Consider the following 17,551-nt stretch of genomic DNA (forward strand, 5'->3'; position numbering starts at 1 on the left):
TGGGGGACATGGGGGACATGGGGGACATGGGGAGGATGGGGGACATGGGGACAGAGGGGACGCTGGGGACATGGGGGATGTGGGGGACACGGGGGACACAGGGAGGATGAGGGACATGGGGACAGAGGGGACGCTGGGGACATGGGGGATGTGGGGGACACGGGGGACACAGGGAGGATGGGGGACGTGGGGACAGAGGGGATGCTGGGGACACGGGGGACATGGGGGACACGGGGAGGATGGGGGACGTGGAGGACATGGGGGACACAGGGAGGATGGGGGACATGGGGACAGAGGGGATGGTGGGGACACAAGGGACATGGGGAGGATGGGGGACACGGGGGACACGGGGAGGATGGGGGACACGGGGACATCCAGGATGCTGGGGACGTAGGGGACGTGGGGAAGATGGGGGACGTGGGGACAGATGGGACATGGGGAGGACACAGTCCATGAGGGACAACGGGGAGGACGGGGGACACGGGGAGGATGGGGGACACGGGGACATCCAGGATGCTGGGGACGTAGGGGACGTGGGGAAGATGGGGGACGTGGGGACAGATGGGACATGGGGAGGACACAGTCCATGAGGGACAACGGGGAGGACGGGGGACACGGGGAGGACACGGGGGACGTAGGGGACACGGGGGACATGGGGAGAATGAGGGACACGGGAGACATGGGGAAGATGGGGGACATGGGGACAGATGGGGACATGGGGAGGACACAGTTCATGAGGGACAACGGGGAGGACGGGGGACACGGGGAGGACACGGGACGTAGGGGACATGGAGGACACGGGGAGGATGGGGGACATGGGGACACGGGGGATGCTGGGGACACGGGGGACATGGGGAGGACGGGGGATGTGGGGACATCCAGGATGATGGGGACATTGAGAAGATGGGGGACATGGGGACAACCATACGCTGGGGACACAGGGACAACGGGGGACACGAGGAGGGTGGGGACGGAGGGGAGCACGGGGACATGGGGGACGTTGAGGGACGCTGGGGCACCACAGGGTGGTGGCCACGGGCCAGCAGGTGCCACCGGGACCGTGGGGACAATGAGGGCCATGGGGATGACGGGGACATTGGGGACACCAGCGATGGGACAAGTGGGGACACTGGGGACGTTGACGCTGGGGCCACCAGGGATGGGGACAGCTGGGGCTGGGGACACTGGGGACAGCTGGGGCCACCAGGGATGGGGACAGCTGGGGCTGGGGACAGCTGGGGACAGCTGGGGCCACCAGGGAGGGGGCAACGGGGCCACCAGGGATGGGGACTTTTGGGGACGAAGACGCTCGGGGACACCCGGGGCTACCAGGAAGAGGACAATGGGACACCAGGGACGGAGACACCGGGGGGATCTCTGGGGTTGGGGACACCTGGAGCCACCAGGACCCTGCTGGGGACGAGGCCACCATTGGGGCCGCCACGGCCCTGTCCCATCCTGGCCACCGGCGGCCATCTTACCACGCCAGCCACGGCCAGCGCCGGATGGGACGTCACCTGGTGGCCATTCCGTCCTGCCACTACGGGCCCGGGTGGCTCGGCGGCCATCTTGTCACCTCCACCACGGCCAGCGGTGGGCGGGGTGGGACTTGGCCGCTGTCTCCTCCTGCCACCGCGGCCAGCAAAGGACGTGAGGCGGCTTGGTGGCCACCGCGTCACGCCAACCATGGCCAACGATGGGCGGGATGAGCCTGGGCCGCCATTTTCTCCTGCCGCCGTGGCCAACGATGGGCGGGGTGAGCCTGGGCCGCCATCTTCTCCCGCCACCGTGGCCAACGATGGCCAGGATGCAGCTCCGCCGCCATCTTCCCTGGCCACCGTGGCCAGCATGGCTCGTCAGCCACCTTCTTCTGCCACCACGGCCAACGATGGGTGGGAGGAACCTTGGTGGCCATCTTCTCTTGCCACCACGGCCAACGATGGTCAGGGTGAACCTTGGCAGCCATCTTCTCTTGCCACCACAGCCAATGGTGGTCAGGGTGAACCTTGGCAGCCATCTTCTCTTGCCACCACGGCCAATGATAGACGAGCAACAGCTCGGTGGCCATCTTCTCCTGCCACCGTGGCCAACGATGGACAGATAATGGCTCGGCGGCCATCTTCTCTTGCCACCACGGCCAATGATGGACGGGATACGAGCCGGCGGCCATCTTCTCCCGCCGCCCACGGCTGAGGTGGCTCGGCGGCCATCTTCTCCCGCCACCCACGGCCACCACCAGGCAGGACGTGGCTCGGCCGCCATCTTTATTGCATCCCCATTGACCCCCGGGAGCTGGGGGGACCTCCCAGGAGAAGACCCCGAGAGCGATGGGTGGGTGGGGGTGGGGGGGACACACGCAGACCCAGGACACCCCCCCCCAGGCTCTTCGCTACTTTTGAGCCCCTTCGGCTTTAGCGATGCTTCACACACCCACCCCCCCCCCCAAAATTTAGGGGTCTTCCCCCGACCCTTGAGCTCTGCCCCCTGCCCCCCCACGTGGCTGGTCCACAATGGGGTCGGCCGCCAGCTCCCGTTAGCACAAATTGGGGGGGGCGGGGGGGGGGTGTGTGTCCCCGGACGCCTGGGTCCTTGCTGGGGGGGGGTGGGGTGGATGCCTGGGTCCTTGGGGGGGGTGGTAGTTTTGGGGGGGGGGGGGGTGGGGAAGGGAAGGGGGAGCCCGGACGCCTGGGTTCCCTGGTCTGGGGGGGGCGGGGAGAAGAAACACCCCCCCCCCCCCAAATTTCTGTGGCAATAAACGGCTTCCATATGTAGCTTCCCCCCCCCCCAAACAAACAAAAAAAAAAAAATAGGGGGGGGGTCGGGTTAAACACCCCCAAAGTGGGGCAGCAGTGGGGGGGGGGGGTCCCGGTGAAGGGGACCCGGGGGGGGGCAGCAGGGCTGGGGGAGGGGGGGGGGGCCATTGAGCCTCCCCGCTCCCCCCACGGGCTTTTTGGGGGGGGGTCCCCCCCCCGGGTTTGGCCCCCCCCCCCCCGACTCCGCTGTACGATATGTAAATAGGGATCGATGCGACCTCAATAAAGGATTTCAAATTACCCCCCCCCGTGTGCGTATGTGCGCCCCCCCCTCCCCCCCCCAAACCCACCCCTGGGACCCCCAAAAACCGCCGGTGCCCCACGGGAACCCCACTGGGGGGAGGGGCAATTAGGGGGCTGAAGTGGCAACGGGGGGGGTGGGGGGGCGCAATTGGGGTCTGGGGGACAAGGGGGTGGATGATGGGGGCAATTATGGGCGGGGGGGGTAATTAAGGGCTGATGGGACAATTAAGGGCTGGGGGGGGCAATTAAGGGCTGGGGAGGGCAATGGGGGGCTGACAGGGTAATTAGTGGCTGGGGGGACAATTAAGAGCTGGGGGGCGCAATTAAGGGCTGGGGGAGGGCAATGGGGGGAACTGATGGGGCAATTAGTGTCGGGGGGGCAATTAAGGGCTGGTGGAAGGCAATGGGGGGCTGACAGGGTAATTAGTGGCTGGGGGGACAATTAAGGGCTGGGGGGGGCAATTAAGGGCTGGGGGAGGGCAATGGGGGGAACTGATGGGGAAATTAGTGTCGGGGGGGCAATTAAGGGCTGGGGGGGCAATTAAGGACTGGTTGAAGGCAATGGGGGGCTGACAGGGTAATTAGTGTCGGGGGGACAATTAAGGGCTGGGGGGCAATTAAGGGCTGGTGGAAGGCAATGGGGGGCTGACAGGGTAATTAGTGTCGGGGGGGGGACAATTAATGGGTGGGGGGGGCACCGGGAGGGGGCGGGAGGGGGGGGGGGGGGGTCCTGGACCGCTCTCGGGGGCGTGGCCAGGCGGTTGCTAGGATACCGGCAGCATCCCGTCGCCATGGCAACCTGCCGGCGGGAGGGAGCAGCCCCCGGCTCCGCATCCCCCCGCCCCCCCCCCCAATTCCCTCTTCGCCCCGCCCCTCCTTCGCCCCGCCCCCTGCTGACGTCATCCCCCGAAGCTTCCAGGCTCCGCCCCTCGACGCTTCCCCCCGCACCCCCCGCCCCCCCCCTTCCTCGGCTCGGGGGGGCCCCGCCCCCCCCCCCCCCCGTTTCACCCCCCCCCACCCCCCCCCCGCCCGCGCCCGCCGCAGCCGCACCCGGACCGGCACCGGCACCGGCACCCCCGGGACCCCCCCGAACCCCCCCCGGCACCGGCACCTCGGGACCCCCAAAAGCACTGGGACACCCCCCCCCGCCAGGCACCGAGACCCCCCCCCCCCGAAACCGGAGGCGGGACCCCCCCCCCCGCAAGCACCGAGACTCTCCTCCCCGCGAACCGGCACTGGGAGCCCCCCCCGCCGAGCACCGGGACCCCCCCCCCGGCCGGAGCCCCCGCACCCCAAAACCGGCTTCAAACTCCCCCCCCCCCGAACCGGCGTGTGAGGAGGTAACGGGGGGGGAGGGAAGGGGGAGAGCTTTTGGGGGGGCCCCGGGGGGGGGGGGATGTTGGGGCCCGGGGGGGTTCGTGGGGGGGGGAGGTTGAGGGGCTTTGGGGGCCCCTGGGGGCTTCTGGAGGGGCCTCTGCGGGGTTTGGGGGGGCCTTGGGGGCGTTGAGGGGCAGACAGGGCTCCTGAGGGCTTTTTTTGGGGGGGGTCCTGGGGGCTGTTGGGGTCCGGGGGGTGTTGGGGGGCAGACAGGGGTCCTGGAGGGCTCAGGGGTCCTTTGGGGGGGGTCCTGGGGGCTGTTGGGGTCCGGGGGGTGTTGGGGGGGTAGATAAGGGTCGTGGGGGGCTCTGGGGGCCTTTGGGGGGGTTGTTGGGGGGCAGACAGGGGTCCTGGGGGGCTCAGGGGTCCTTTGGGGGGGGTCCTGGGGGCTGTTGGGGTCCGGGGGCGTGTTGGGGGGCAGACAGATGCCCTGGGGGGCTCCGGAGGCTTTTGGGGGGGTCCTGGGGAGTGCTGGGGTTGGGGGGGGTGTCTCGGGGACCCCTGGGGGCTTTTGGGGGGGCCCTGAAGGTATTGGGGGGGGCAGACGGCGTCCTGGGGCTTTTGGGGGGGGGGGGGCTGGAGGCTTCGGGGGGGGCAGTGAGGGGTCCGGGGGGGCTCTGGGGGGGCTTTGGGTGCCCGGGGGGGCTGGTGGCAGCTTGGCGGGGGGGGGCGGGGGGGGGGGAGAGACCTTGGAGGGTTTTGGGGGGCCCTGAAGGGTTGGGGAGCCTGGACGGGGGGGGGCACAGGGGCTATTGGGGGGGCCCTGGGGGGGGGGGGGGGTGTGTCTTGGGGGACAGTGAAGGGTTTTGGGTGGGGGGGGGGGGTCGCTGGAGGTTTGGGGGTGCCCCGGGGGTGGGGGGGGGTCCCGGGGCAGGGGGGGGGGGCAGCAAGGTTTGATTGAGGCTTTTGGGGGGGCCCTGAGGGGTTTGGGGGGGGGGGGGGGGCTGGCCCTGGGAGCTTCTGGGGGGGTCTTGGGGGGCAGAGACGGGTGTTGGGGGGGGGCCCTGGGGGCCTGTAGGGCTTTTTTTGGGGGGGGTGGGGTGGAAGCTTAGGGGGGACCCTGGGAAGCTTTGGGGGGGGCCGAGGGGGGTGATGGTGGGGGGGGCAGTTTGGGGGGGGGGGTGGGAGAAGGTTTGGGAGGGGGTTGGGGGGGATTTCCCCCCATTTTGGGGGGGGGGGTGTCCCCTGGGGGAGGGGAGGGGCCGGGTAACCTCCCCCCCCCCCCCCCCCAACATGGAGGAGGGCTGGGGGGAGGACCCAGGCGTGCGGGTGCACCATGTGCACACGCGTGTGCACCGCGCCGGCCACCCACACGCGTGTGCACGGCCACAGCTGTGTGCAGGCTCCCACACGCGTGTGCAGGCTCCCGCATCCGTGTGCAGGCTCCCACACGCGTGTGCAGGCTCCCGCATCCATGTGCAGGCTCCCACACGCGTGGCCACGCTCCCACACGCGTGTGCAGGCTCCCGCATCCATGTGCAGGCTCCCACACGCGTGTGCACGCTCCCGCATCCGTGTGCAGGCTCCCACACGCGTGTGCAGGCTCCCGCATCCATGTGCAGGCTCCCACATGCGTGTGCACGCTCCTGCATCCATGTGCAGGCTCCCACACGCGTGGCCACGCTCCCACACGCGTGTGCAGGCTCCCACACACATGTGCATGTTCCTACATCCATGTGCATGCTCCCACATGCGTGTGCACGCTCCCATTTCCATGTGCACGCTCCCACACATGTGTGCACACTCCCACGTCCATGTGCAGGCTCTCACACACGCGTGTGCACGCTCCCGCATCCATGTGCAGGCTCTCACATGTGTGTGCACGCTCCTGCATCCATGTGCAGGCTCTCACATGTGTGTGCACGCTCCTGCATCCATGTGCAGGCTCCCACACACGTGGCCATGCTCCCACACGCGTGTGCAGGCTCCCACACACATGTGCATGTTCCTACATCCATGTGCACGCTCCCACATGTGTGTGCACGCTCCCATTTCCATGTGCAGGCTCCCACACATGTGTGCACACTCCACATCCATGTGCAGGCTCTCACACACACGTGTGCACGCTCCCGCATCCATGTGCAGGCTCCCACATGCGTGTGCACGCTCCCACGTCCATGTGCAGGCTCCCACACACGTGTGCACACTCCCACATCCATGTGCAGGCTCTCACATGTGTGTGCACGCTCCCATTTCCATGTGCAGGCTCCCACACATGTGTGCACACTCCCACATCCATGTGCAGGCTCTCACACACACGTGTGCACGCTCCCGCATCCATGTGCAGGCTCCCACATGCGTGTGCACGCTCCCACGTCCATGTGCAGGCTCCCACACACGTGTGCACACTCCCACATCCATGTGCAGGCTCTCACATGTGTGTGCACGCTCCCGCATCCATGTGCAGGCTCCCACACACGTGGCCATGCTCCCACACGCGTGTGCAGGCTCCCACACACATGTGCATGTTCCTACATCCATGTGCACGCTCCCACATGTGTGTGCACACTCCCATTTCCATGTGCAGGCTCCCACACATGTGTGCACACTCCCACATCCATGTGCAGGCTCTCACACACACGTGTGCACGCTCCCGCATCCATGTGCAGGCTCTCACACACACGTGTGCACGCTCCCACATCCATGTGCAGGCTCTCACACACGCGTGTGCACGCTCCCGCATCCATGTGCAGGCTCCCACACGCGTGTGCACGCTCCCACGTCCATGTGCAGGCTCTCACACGCGTGTGCACGCTCCCGCATCCATGTGCAGGCTCCCACACACGTGTGCACACTCCCACATCCATGTGCACGCTTCCACATGCGTGGCCATGCTCCCACATCCATGTGCAGGCTCTCACACACGCGTGTGCATGCTCCCACGTCTGTGTGCAGGCTCCCACACGTGTGTGCCTGACCCTGCTCGTGCTCCTTGCACGCCCCCGGCCGCTCTGCGCCCCCCCACACCCTCCCCCCTCGCTTCTCGCACACGCGTGTCGGGCTTTGCACGCTCAGCCTTGCACACGCGTGTGCGCCGGGGTTGGGGGGGGGGTGGGGGCGTCCACCCGGCCACGGTGGGTGTCCCCGCGCTGGTGAGTCACCCGCCGGCGGCCGCGCGTGTCCCCGCGTGTGACGTGTGCCCGTGAGTCAGCACGTGTGGGGAGGGGGGGGGGGAGGGCATTGCACACGCGTGTGCGGGCAACGTGCACGAGGGCTTGTGCGGCCATCCTGCCCCCCCCGGGGGGGGGGTGGTGGTGGTGGGGGGGGGTGTGTTGATGCACGATGCCTTGTGCGAGGCCCTCGTGGACGCCAAGCGTCCTCGTGCGAGACCCTCGTGCGAGGCCCTCGTGCGAGGCCCTCGTGCGAAGCCACCACCCCCCCCCCCCCCGCTCTGTGTCCCCGCAGCTCGCTGGCCGTCACGGAGGAGCCGCCGGCCCCCAGGAACGTGCCAGGCCGCGGCCACGTCCCCCCCCATGGCCTCGGCCCCGGGCGTCGCTCGCCCCCCCCCGGGGCCCTGAGACGTGGCGGGGGGGCAGCCCCACTTGGGGGGCGTAGGGGGCAGAGAAAGGGGGTCCCCGGGCAGGTTGGGGGGCGTAGGGGTCCCAACGGTGGGGCTCGGACGCCTGGGTCCCCCCCCCGCACAGCCAGCGGTCAGGGGGGCGTAGGGGGGGGGCAGAGTCGGGGTGTTTCCCTCCCCCCCCTTCCCCGCACCATCGTCACCCCCCCACACACACACACCCCCTGAGTGCCTGGGTGCCCCCCCCCCAACTCCATCACCCCCTCCCCACTCCATTGCCCCCCCATAACACCTGGGTGTCCCCTCCCCCACCCCCCACCCCCCCCCCACCTGAACGCCTGGTTCCCCCCCCTCCAAATCCATCACCCCCCCACTCCACCACCCCCCCCCCCCCCCGCAAACACCTGGGTGTCCTCCCCCCACCCAATCACCCCCTCCCCACCCAAACACCTGGGTGTCCCCCCCCTACCCCATCACCCCCCCATAACACCTGGGTCCCCCCCCCGTCACCCACCCCCCCCAAACACCTGGGTCCCCCCCCCACCCCATCGCCCCCCATAACACCTGAGTGCCCCCCCCATTCCATCACCCCCCAGAACACCTGGGTGCTCCCCATCACCCCCCTCCATAACACCTGGGTCCATCCCCCCCCCCCCCCATCACCCCCCCATAACGCCTGGGTCCCCCCCCCCATCACCTCCCCATAACACCTGAGTGCCCCCCCGCAAATCACCTGGGTGCCCCCCCCCATAACACCTGGGTCCCCCCCCCCATATCACCTGGGTGCCCCCCCCATCACCCCCCCATAACACCTGAGTGCCCCCTCCACTCCATCACCCCCCATATCACCTGGGTGCCCCCCCCCCATATCACCTGGGTGCCCCCCCCATCACCCCCCACAACACCTGGGTCCCTTCCCCCCCCCCCATCACCCCCCCATATCACCTGGGTGCCCCCCCCATCACCCCCCACAACACCTGGGTCCCTTCCCCCCCCCCCATCACCCCCCCATATCACCTGGGTGCCCCCCCCCCATCACCCCCCCATAACACCTGGGTGCCCCCCCCCCCATCACCCCCCCATAACACCTGAGTGCCCCCCCCCATATCACGTGGGTGCCCCCCCCATAACACCTGGGTCCCCCCCCATATCACCTGGGTGCCCCCCCCATCACCCCCCCATAACACCTGAGTGCCCCCTCCCACCCCATCACCCCCCCATAACACCTGAGTGCCCCCCATCACCCCCTCCCCACCCAAACGCCTGGGTCCCCCCACCCCGGGGTGGGGGTCGGGGTCCAGCCGGACGCCTGGGTTCCCCCCCCCCCGCCCCCCCGCCCCCCCCGGCCGGGTTTTTCCCGGGGCGCGGTTCAGGCTGGAGTCGCTCAAGCGCTGGAATGGGGAGGGGGTGGTGTGGTGCGAGAAGGGGGTGCAGGTGCTGCTCACCACGGTGGGCGCCTTCGCCGCCTTCGGCCTCATGACCATCGCCATCGGCACCGACTACTGGCTCTACGCCCGCGCCTTCATCTGCAACACCAGCAACATCTCGGGGGAGGACGCGGCCCACCGCGACCGCCGCGATCCCGGCGGATTGACCCACTCCGGCCTCTGGCGGATCTGCTGCCTCGAAGGTGGGTTTTGGGGGGCGGGGGGGGGAGGCGGCGGGGACGGTTGTGGCACCGTCGGGGGAAGGTCGCAGCCTGGTGGCATCGTTGGGGACGCTGGTGGCACTGTCAGGGGGAAGCTCGCAGCATGGTGGCATCATTGGGGACACTCATGGCACTGTCAGGGGAAGCTCGCAGCGTGGTGGCATCGTTGGGGACGCTGGTGGCACTGTCAGGGGAAGGTCGCAGCGTGGTGGCATCGTTGGGGACGCTGGTGGCACTGTCGGGGGAAGCTCGCAGCCTGGTGGCTTCGTTGGGGACGCTGCTGCCACTGTCAGGGGAAGCTCGCAGCATCGTGGCACTGTCAGGGGGAAGGTTGCAGCATGGTGGCATCGTTGGGGACGCTGGTGGCACTGTCAGGGGGAAGCTCGCAGCCTGGTGGCATCATTGGGGACACTGGTGGCACTGTCAGGGGGAAGCTCGCAGCCTGGTGGCGTCGTTGGGGACGCTGGTGGCACTGTCAGGGGGAAGCTCGCAGCCTGGTGGCATCATTGGGGACACTGGTGGCACTGTCAGGGGGAAGCTCGCAGCCTGGTGGCGTCGTTGGGGACGCTGGTGGCACTGTCAGGGGAAGGTCGCAGCGTGGTGGCATCGTTGGGGACGCTGGTGGCACTGTCAGGGGAAGGTCGCAGCATCGTGGCACTGTCAGGGGAAGGTCGCAGCCTGGTGGCATCGTTGGGGACACTCGTGGCACTGTCAGGGGGAAGGTCGCAGCGTGGTGGCATCGTTGGGGACGCTGGTGGCACTGTCGGGGGAAGCTCACCGCGTGGTGGCATCGTTGGGGACACTGGTGGCACTGTCAGGGGAAGCTCGCAGCGTGGTGGCATCGTTGGGGACGCTGGTGGCACTGTCAGGGGAAGCTCGCAGCGTGGTGGCATCGTTGGGGACGCTGGTGGCACTGTCAGGGGAAGCTCGCAGCGTGGTGGCATCACTGGGGACGCTGGTGGCACCGTCGGGGGCAGCTCGCGGGGGGCCGGGGGGGACCCGCAGCCCCACGGTGGCACAGCTGGAGGTGTCCCCAACCCCACGGTGTCCCTGACCCCGTCCCCGTGGTGTCCCTGTCCCCACAGTGTCCCCACCCCTGTCCCCGTGATGTCCCCATCCCCACCATGTCCCCATCCCTCCGATGTCCCTGTCCCCACAATGTCCCCAACCTTGTCCTTGTGGTGTCCCCAACCCCACGGTGTCCCCAACCCCATCCCCATGATGTCCCCAACCCCACGCTGTCCCCGTCCCCGTGTTGTCCCTGTCCCCACCATGTGCCCATCCCTGTCCTTCTGGTGTCCCCATCCCCTTGATGTCCCCAAACCCGCACTGTCCCCACCCCTGTTCCCACGATGTCCCCGTCCCCATGGTGTGCCCATCCCTGTCCCTCTGGTGTCCCCGTCCCCGCAGTGTCTCCATGGTGTCCTCGTCACCGTCTCTGTAGTGTCCCTGTCCCCACCACATCACCAGCCCCATGGTGTCCTCTTCCCTGTGATGTCCCCATCCCCACGGTGTCCCCATCCCCACGGTGCCCCTGTCCCCATGGCGTCCCTGGTGCCATGATGTCCCTGTCTCTGCAGTGTCCCCGTGGTGTCCCTGTCCCCATGATGTCACTCTCCCTGTCCCTGCTGTGTCCCCATCCCTGTGATGTTCCCGTTCCTGTCCCCACGATGTCCCTGTCCCCAGGTTGTCACCATCCCCATCCCCGCCGTGTCCCTGTCCCCACCCCCGCAGTGCCCCAGTCCCCACAGTGTCCCCGTCCCCGTGATGTCCCTGTCCCCAGGATGTCACTGTCCCCATCCCCATGGTGTCCCCGTCCCTGTGATGTTCCTGTCCCCATCCCCATGGTGTCCCCGTCCCCACAGTGTCCCCGTCCCCGGGATGTCCCTGTCCCCACAGTGTCCCCATCCACACGGTGTCCCTGTCTCCAGGATGTCATTGTCCCTGTCCCTGCTGTGTCCCCATCCCCGTGGCGTCCCTGTCCCCACAATGTCCCTGTCCCTGCGGTGTCCCTGTCCCCATAGTGTCCCCGTCCCCGTCCCCATGGCGTCCCCATCCCCATGCTGTCCCCGTCCCCACAGTGTCCCCATCCCCATGGAGTCCCCGTCCCCGTGGTGTCCCCATCCCCATTCCTGTGGTGTCCCTGTCCCCATGGTGTCCCCGTCCCTGCGGTGTCCCTGTCCCTGCGGTGTCCCCATCCCCATGCTGTCCCCGTCCCCAACCCCGTGGTGTCCCCATCCCCGTGGTGTCCCCATCCCTGCGGTGTCCCCATCCCCATGCTGTCCCTGTCCCCATCCCCATGGCGTCCCCATCCCCATGGCGTCCCCATCCTCATGCTGTCCCCATCCCTGTGGCGTCCCCGTCCCCACGGCGTCCCCATCCCCACGGTGTCCCCGTCCCCACGATGTCCCCATCCCTGCAGTGTCCCCATCCCCATGCTGTCCCTGTCCCCATCCCCATGGTGTCCCTGTCCCCATGGCGTCCCCGTCCCCATGCTGTCCCTGTCCCCATCCCCGTGGTGTCCCCGTCCTCATGGTGTCCCCGTCCCCGCGGTGTCCCATCCCCATCCCCATGGCGTCCCCGTCCCCACGGTGTCCCCGTCCCCATCCCCGTGGTGTCCCCGTCCCCACGGTGTCCCCGTCCCCATCCCCGTGGCGTCCCCGTCCCCGTGGCGTCCCTGTCCCCATGGCGTCCCCATCCCCGTGGTGTCCCCGTCCCCATGATGTCCCCGTCCCCGCGGTGTCCCCGTCCCGCGGCAGCCGTCCCCGTGTCCCCGCAGGCCTGAAGCGGGGGCTGTGCCTGAAGATCAACCACTTCCCCGAGGACATGGAGTACGACCACGACAGCGCCGAGTACCTGCTGCGTGAGTCGCCCCGGCAACCGCCCCGTCGCCACGGCGACCGTCCCGCCGTCACCCCGGCAACCGCCCCGCATCACCCGCCCCGCCATCACCCCGGCAACCGCCCCGCCATCACCATGGCAACAGCCCCGCCATCACCCCGGCAACCTCCCGCATCACCCGCCCCGCCATCGCCATGGCAACTGCCCCGCATCACCTGCCCCGCCGTCGCCATGGCAACCGCCCCAGCATCACCCCAGCCATGTCCTGGCATTATCCCGGCGTTGCCCCAGCAACCGCTGTGGTGTTGCCATGGCAACCGCCCCCCCCCCCCCCCCCCCGGCATTGTCACGGCGATGCCTTGACAACCGGCTTGGCATCGCCTTGGCAACGGGGCTGTCATCGTCTCCGGGGATGCCCCGCCGTTGCCATGGTGATGCCCCGGCAACCGCCCTGGCAACCGCCCCAGCCATGCTGCTGCCATGGCAACCGAGTCGCTAGCCACGCCCCCTGGCAACGGCAGTCCCATGGAAACCCCTCCCATAGCAACCGGGCTCCTTGGCAACGGGGATGCCATGGCAACGCCCCTCCCCTGGCAACAGGGATGCCGGGGCAAGGTTCTGCCTTCTGATTGGCTGCTGTGCCAGGAAGCCTGCCCCGCTGATTGGCTGGTGGTCCAGCGACAGCGAGCATGTGCCCGGTTCTGATTGGCTGTTGACGACAGCCCTTTCTCCTCATTGGTTCCCACTCTCAAGCACCCCTCTCCTCTGATTGGCTGATGCCTTTAAGGGCTCTGATTGGCTGCGGCCTGGAGAGCCCCCATTGGCTGGTGCCGGTAGATCTTAGCGCACCTGTGGGCTCTGATTGGCTGGGGGCTGCTGGACCCCCGGGTGCTCATGGGCTCTGATTGGCTGCCAGACTGGAGTGCTCCCATTGGCTGGAGCTGACAGATCCCCCGCCATTTGGGCACTCTGATTGGCCGCCCGCCCTGGGCCTCCCATTGGATGGGGCTGACAGATCCCACGCCTTTCATGTGCCCTGATTGGCTGCCAGCCCCCGGGCTGCCATTGGCCGGGGATAATAGATCCCACACTTTTCCTGCTCCCTGATTGGCCGCCATCCCCGGGGCTGCCACTGACCGGGGCTAGCAGAACCCACTGCCATTGGCCGGGGCTAACGGATCCCATGCCCTTCGTGTTCCCCAATTGGCCGCCATTCCCAGGACTCCCATTGGCCGGGGCTAACGGATCCCATGCCCTTCGTGTTCCCCGATTGGCCACCATCCTGGGACTCCCATTGGCCGGGGCTAACGGATCCCATGCCCTTCGTGTTCCCCAATTGGCCACCATCCCTGGGGCTCCCATTGGCCGGGGCTAATGGATCCCATGCCCTTCGTGTTCCCCGATTGGCCGCCATCCCCAGGACTCCCATTGGCCGGGGCTAACGGATCTCATGCCCTTCGTGTTCCCCGATTGGCCGCCATCCCCGGGGCCGCCATTGGCCGGGGCTAACGGATCCCATGCCCTTCCTGTTCCCCCATTGGCCGCCATCCCCGGGGCCGCCATTGGCCGGGGCTAGCGGATCCCGCTGCCGCTGGCCGGGGCTAACGAGGGCCCCGTGGTCCCGCAGGGGTGGTCCGGGCCTCCAGCATCTTCCCGATCCTGAGCGCGGTGCTGCTGCTGCTGGGGGGGGTCTGCGTGGCCGCCAGCCGCCTGCGCCGCGCGCGCACCAGCCTGGTCCTGGGCGCCGGCATCCTCTTCGTCGCCGCCGGTCAGTGGCGGGGGGGGGTGGGGGGGTGTCCCCAGGGCTCTCGGGGAGGGGGCCCCGATCCCAGCCTCGCCCCCTTGAGATGGGGGGGGGGGGGGGGGGGGGATGCCTCCCACATCCCAGTAGGATCCCTGGGAGGGGATGGGGGGTCCCCGGGGCTCTCGGGGAGGGGGGGGGGGGGCTGAGCCCGGCCAAGGGGTCCCCCTCGGGGGGGGTGAGGGGGTCCCCCACATCCCAGGGGATGCCCGGGGGAGGGGGTGGGGGGTCCCCAGGGCTCCTGGGGAGGGGGCCCAAGCCCAGCCTCACCCCCTGTCCCTTGTCCCCTGTCCTTCATCCCTTCTCCTCTCCCTGTCCCACGTCCCCTGACCTGTCCCCTGTCCCCTGTCCTTCATCCCTTCTTTCCTTGTCCCACCTCCCCTGTCCCATGTCCCCTGTCCCCTGTCCTTCATCCCTTCTTTCCTTGTCCCACTTCCCCTGTCCCTTGTCCCCTGTCCTTCATCCCTTCTCCTCTCCCTGTCCCCTGTCCCCTGCCCTTCATCCCTTCTTTCCTTGTCCCACGTCCCCTGTCCCTTGTCCCCTGTCCTTCATCCCTTCTCCTCTCCCTGTCCCCTGTCCCCTGCCCTTCATCCCTTCTTTCCTTGTCCCACGTCCCCTGTCCCTTGTCCCTGTCCTTCATCCCTTCTCCTCTCCCTGTCCCCTGTCCCCTGCCCTTCATCCCTTCTTTCCTTGTCCCACGTCCCCTGTCCCTTGTCCCCTGTCCTTCATCCCTTCTCCTCTCCCTGTCCCATGTCCCCTGCCCTTCATCCCTTCTTTCCTTGTCCCACGTCCCCTGTCCCTTGTCCCCTGTCCTTCATCCCTTCTCCTCCTCCCTCTCCCACGTCCCCTGACCTGTCCCACGTCCCCCTGCCACCACGTCCCCCCCCGTCCCCCCCTCGTCCGTCACGTCCCTTGTCCCCGTCCCCCCCCCCAGGCCTCAGCAACATCATCGGGGTGATCGTCTACATCTCGGCCAACGCGGGGGACCCGGGGACGAAGCGGGACGAGGACAAGAAGAGCCATTACTCCTACGGCTGGTCCTTCTACTTCGGGGGCTCTCCTTCATCCTGGCCGAGGCCATCGGGGTCCTGGCCGTCAACCTCTACATCGAGCGGCACCGCAAAGCCCGGGGGGGCCCCGGTGGGGGGCCGGGACCCCCCCCGCCTCCCCCCCTCCCCGCGTCCCCCCCCGGCCCCCGACCTCGTCCCCGCCGTCGCTCCCGCTCCCAGCTCTCGCTCCAGCGAACCCGGGGCGCTCCCGGGACGCCTCCCCCCCGCCGCCGCCCCCCCTGCCCCCCCCTGGAAAATCGGGGGGAGGGGGAGCCCCCCCGGCCGATATCTCCATGTACACCCTATCGCGGGAGGGACCCCCCGGGCCACCCCCCCCCGGCACCCCCGGGACCCCCCTTTTTGCAGCTGCATAACGCCTTTGGGAAGGACCCCCCCGGGGGCCCCCCGACAGCGCCTCGGGGACCAGCACCCTCAACCGCAAGACCACCCCCGTCTAGGGGCACCCCCCGGACCCCCCCGGGACCCCCCCAGGGGACCAGCACCCTCAATGACAAGACCACCCCCGTCTAGGGGCACCCCCGGACCCCCCCCGAGACCCCTGGGACCCCCCCCCAAGGGACCAGCACCCTCAACTGCAAGACCACCCCATCTAGGGGCACCCCTGGAACCCCCTGGAACCCCCCCAGAACCCCCCCAGCCCCTCCTGGGACCCCCCCAGGGACCCCCCCGGGGACCAGCACCCCAAATGACAGGACCACCCCCTTCTAGGGGCACCCCCGGACCCCCCAGGGACCCCCCTGGGACCAGCCCCCTCAATGACAGGACCACCCCCCTCTAGGGGCACCCCCGGACCCCCCAGGGACCCCCCTGGGGACCAGCCCCCTCAGTGACAGGACCACCCCCCTCTAGGGGCGCCCCCAAAACCCCCGCCCCAAACCTCTGAGACCCCCCCAGAGCCCTGGGCACCCCCAGGGACCCCCCAGGGACCTCCCAGGGACAGCCCAGACCCCCCTGGGGACCCCCAGACCCCCCCAGGGACCCCCTGGGGACCGACAGCAAGAGCAGCCCCACCTGAGGGACTCCCCCCCCCTCACTGCCCCAGCTCCTGCCTTCTTCGGCCCCGTCTTCCTCCTCCTCTCCTCACCCTCCCCTTCCTCCTGCCCTTGTCATCTTCCTCCTCCTGCCTTCCTCATCCTCGCCTTCCTCCTCCTCTCCTCGTCCTCCTGCTGCCTTCCTCCTCATCCTCCTCCTCTCCTCCTCATCCTCCTCCTCTCCTCCTCCTCCTCCTCCTCTCTCCTCCTCCTCCTCATCCTCCTCCTCCTCCTCTCCTCTTCCTCATCCTCCTTTTGCCCTTCTCATCTTCACCTTCCCTCCTGCCTTCCTCCTCCTCTTCCTCCTCTTCCTCCTGCCTTCCTCATCTGCCTCCTCCTCCTCCCTCCCCCCCCCCCACCCCCGGCCCTCCCGCGGGCGGGCAGGGCTGTGTCCCCCCCGCCATGTTCCGTGGGGGGGATTTGGGGGCTCCCCAAGGGCTAAACTCCGCTCCAGCTCCGAGCCCCCCCCCTCCCCCCCGCAGGGGCCCCCCCAAACCGCTGTCTCTTTGGGGGGGGGTTCCCCAAAACCGCTGTCTCTTGGGGGGGGGGGGGTCTTGAAACCACCATGTCTTGCGGGGGGGAGCTTAAAACCACCATGTCTTTGACGGGGGGGGGGGCGGGTCCCTGGAAACCGTCATCTCTTGGGAGGGGGGGCCCCAATTGCCATCTCTTTGGGGGTCCCCTCCAAAACCACCCTCTGTTTGGGAGAGGTCCCCAAAACCGCCATCTCTTTTGGGGGGGTCCCTTGAAACCGCCATCTCTTTTGGGGGGGTTCCCTTGAAACCACCATCTCTGGGGGGGGGGGGGGAGGGGGTGTGTGTCCTCAAAACTGCTGTCTCTTGGGGTCCCCAAAACCGCCGTCTCTTGGGGGGGCCCCCCCAAAAAAAAACTGCCATGTCTTTGGGGGTCCCTTGAAACTGTCATCTCTTGGGGGGGGGGGGGGGGTGTCCCTGAAACCACCATCTCTTGGGTGGGGTGTACCCAAAACCGCCATTTCTTGCAGGGGGGGTCCCCAAAACTGCCGTCTCTTGAGGGCCCCCTCAAACCTCGGTCTCTCCCTCCCCACCTCCCCCCCTGGCCCCCCCAGCTCCTTTTTGGCGGGGTCCCCAGGGACACCCCCCCCCTGCACAGCCCCGGGGGGGGCCCTGTGCCTTAGGGGGGGCTGTGGGGGTGGGGCCCAGGCTGGGGGGGGAGGGCAGTGGGACCCCCC

The 17,551-nt window shown here is 68.6% G+C and overlaps 1 protein-coding gene across 1 annotated transcript; it reads left to right on the forward strand.

The window, feature by feature from the left end:
- Positions 1-9,180: 9,180 nt before the first annotated feature.
- LOC141737253 (voltage-dependent calcium channel gamma-8 subunit-like) lies at positions 9,181-15,747 on the forward strand (the record flags this gene model as incomplete). The annotated part of the gene is given in 6 exon segments (XM_074571916.1): positions 9,181-9,580; positions 12,378-12,461; positions 14,067-14,207; positions 15,175-15,294; positions 15,297-15,380; positions 15,677-15,747. Coding segments are annotated over 6 exon segments (900 nt in total), but the record flags the coding sequence as incomplete, so codon positions are not given.
- Positions 15,748-17,551: the final 1,804 nt, after the last annotated feature.

Source organism: Larus michahellis, unplaced genomic scaffold (assembly GCF_964199755.1).
Source record: "Larus michahellis unplaced genomic scaffold, bLarMic1.1 SCAFFOLD_326, whole genome shotgun sequence".
Classification (NCBI taxonomy): Eukaryota; Metazoa; Chordata; class Aves; order Charadriiformes; family Laridae; genus Larus; species Larus michahellis.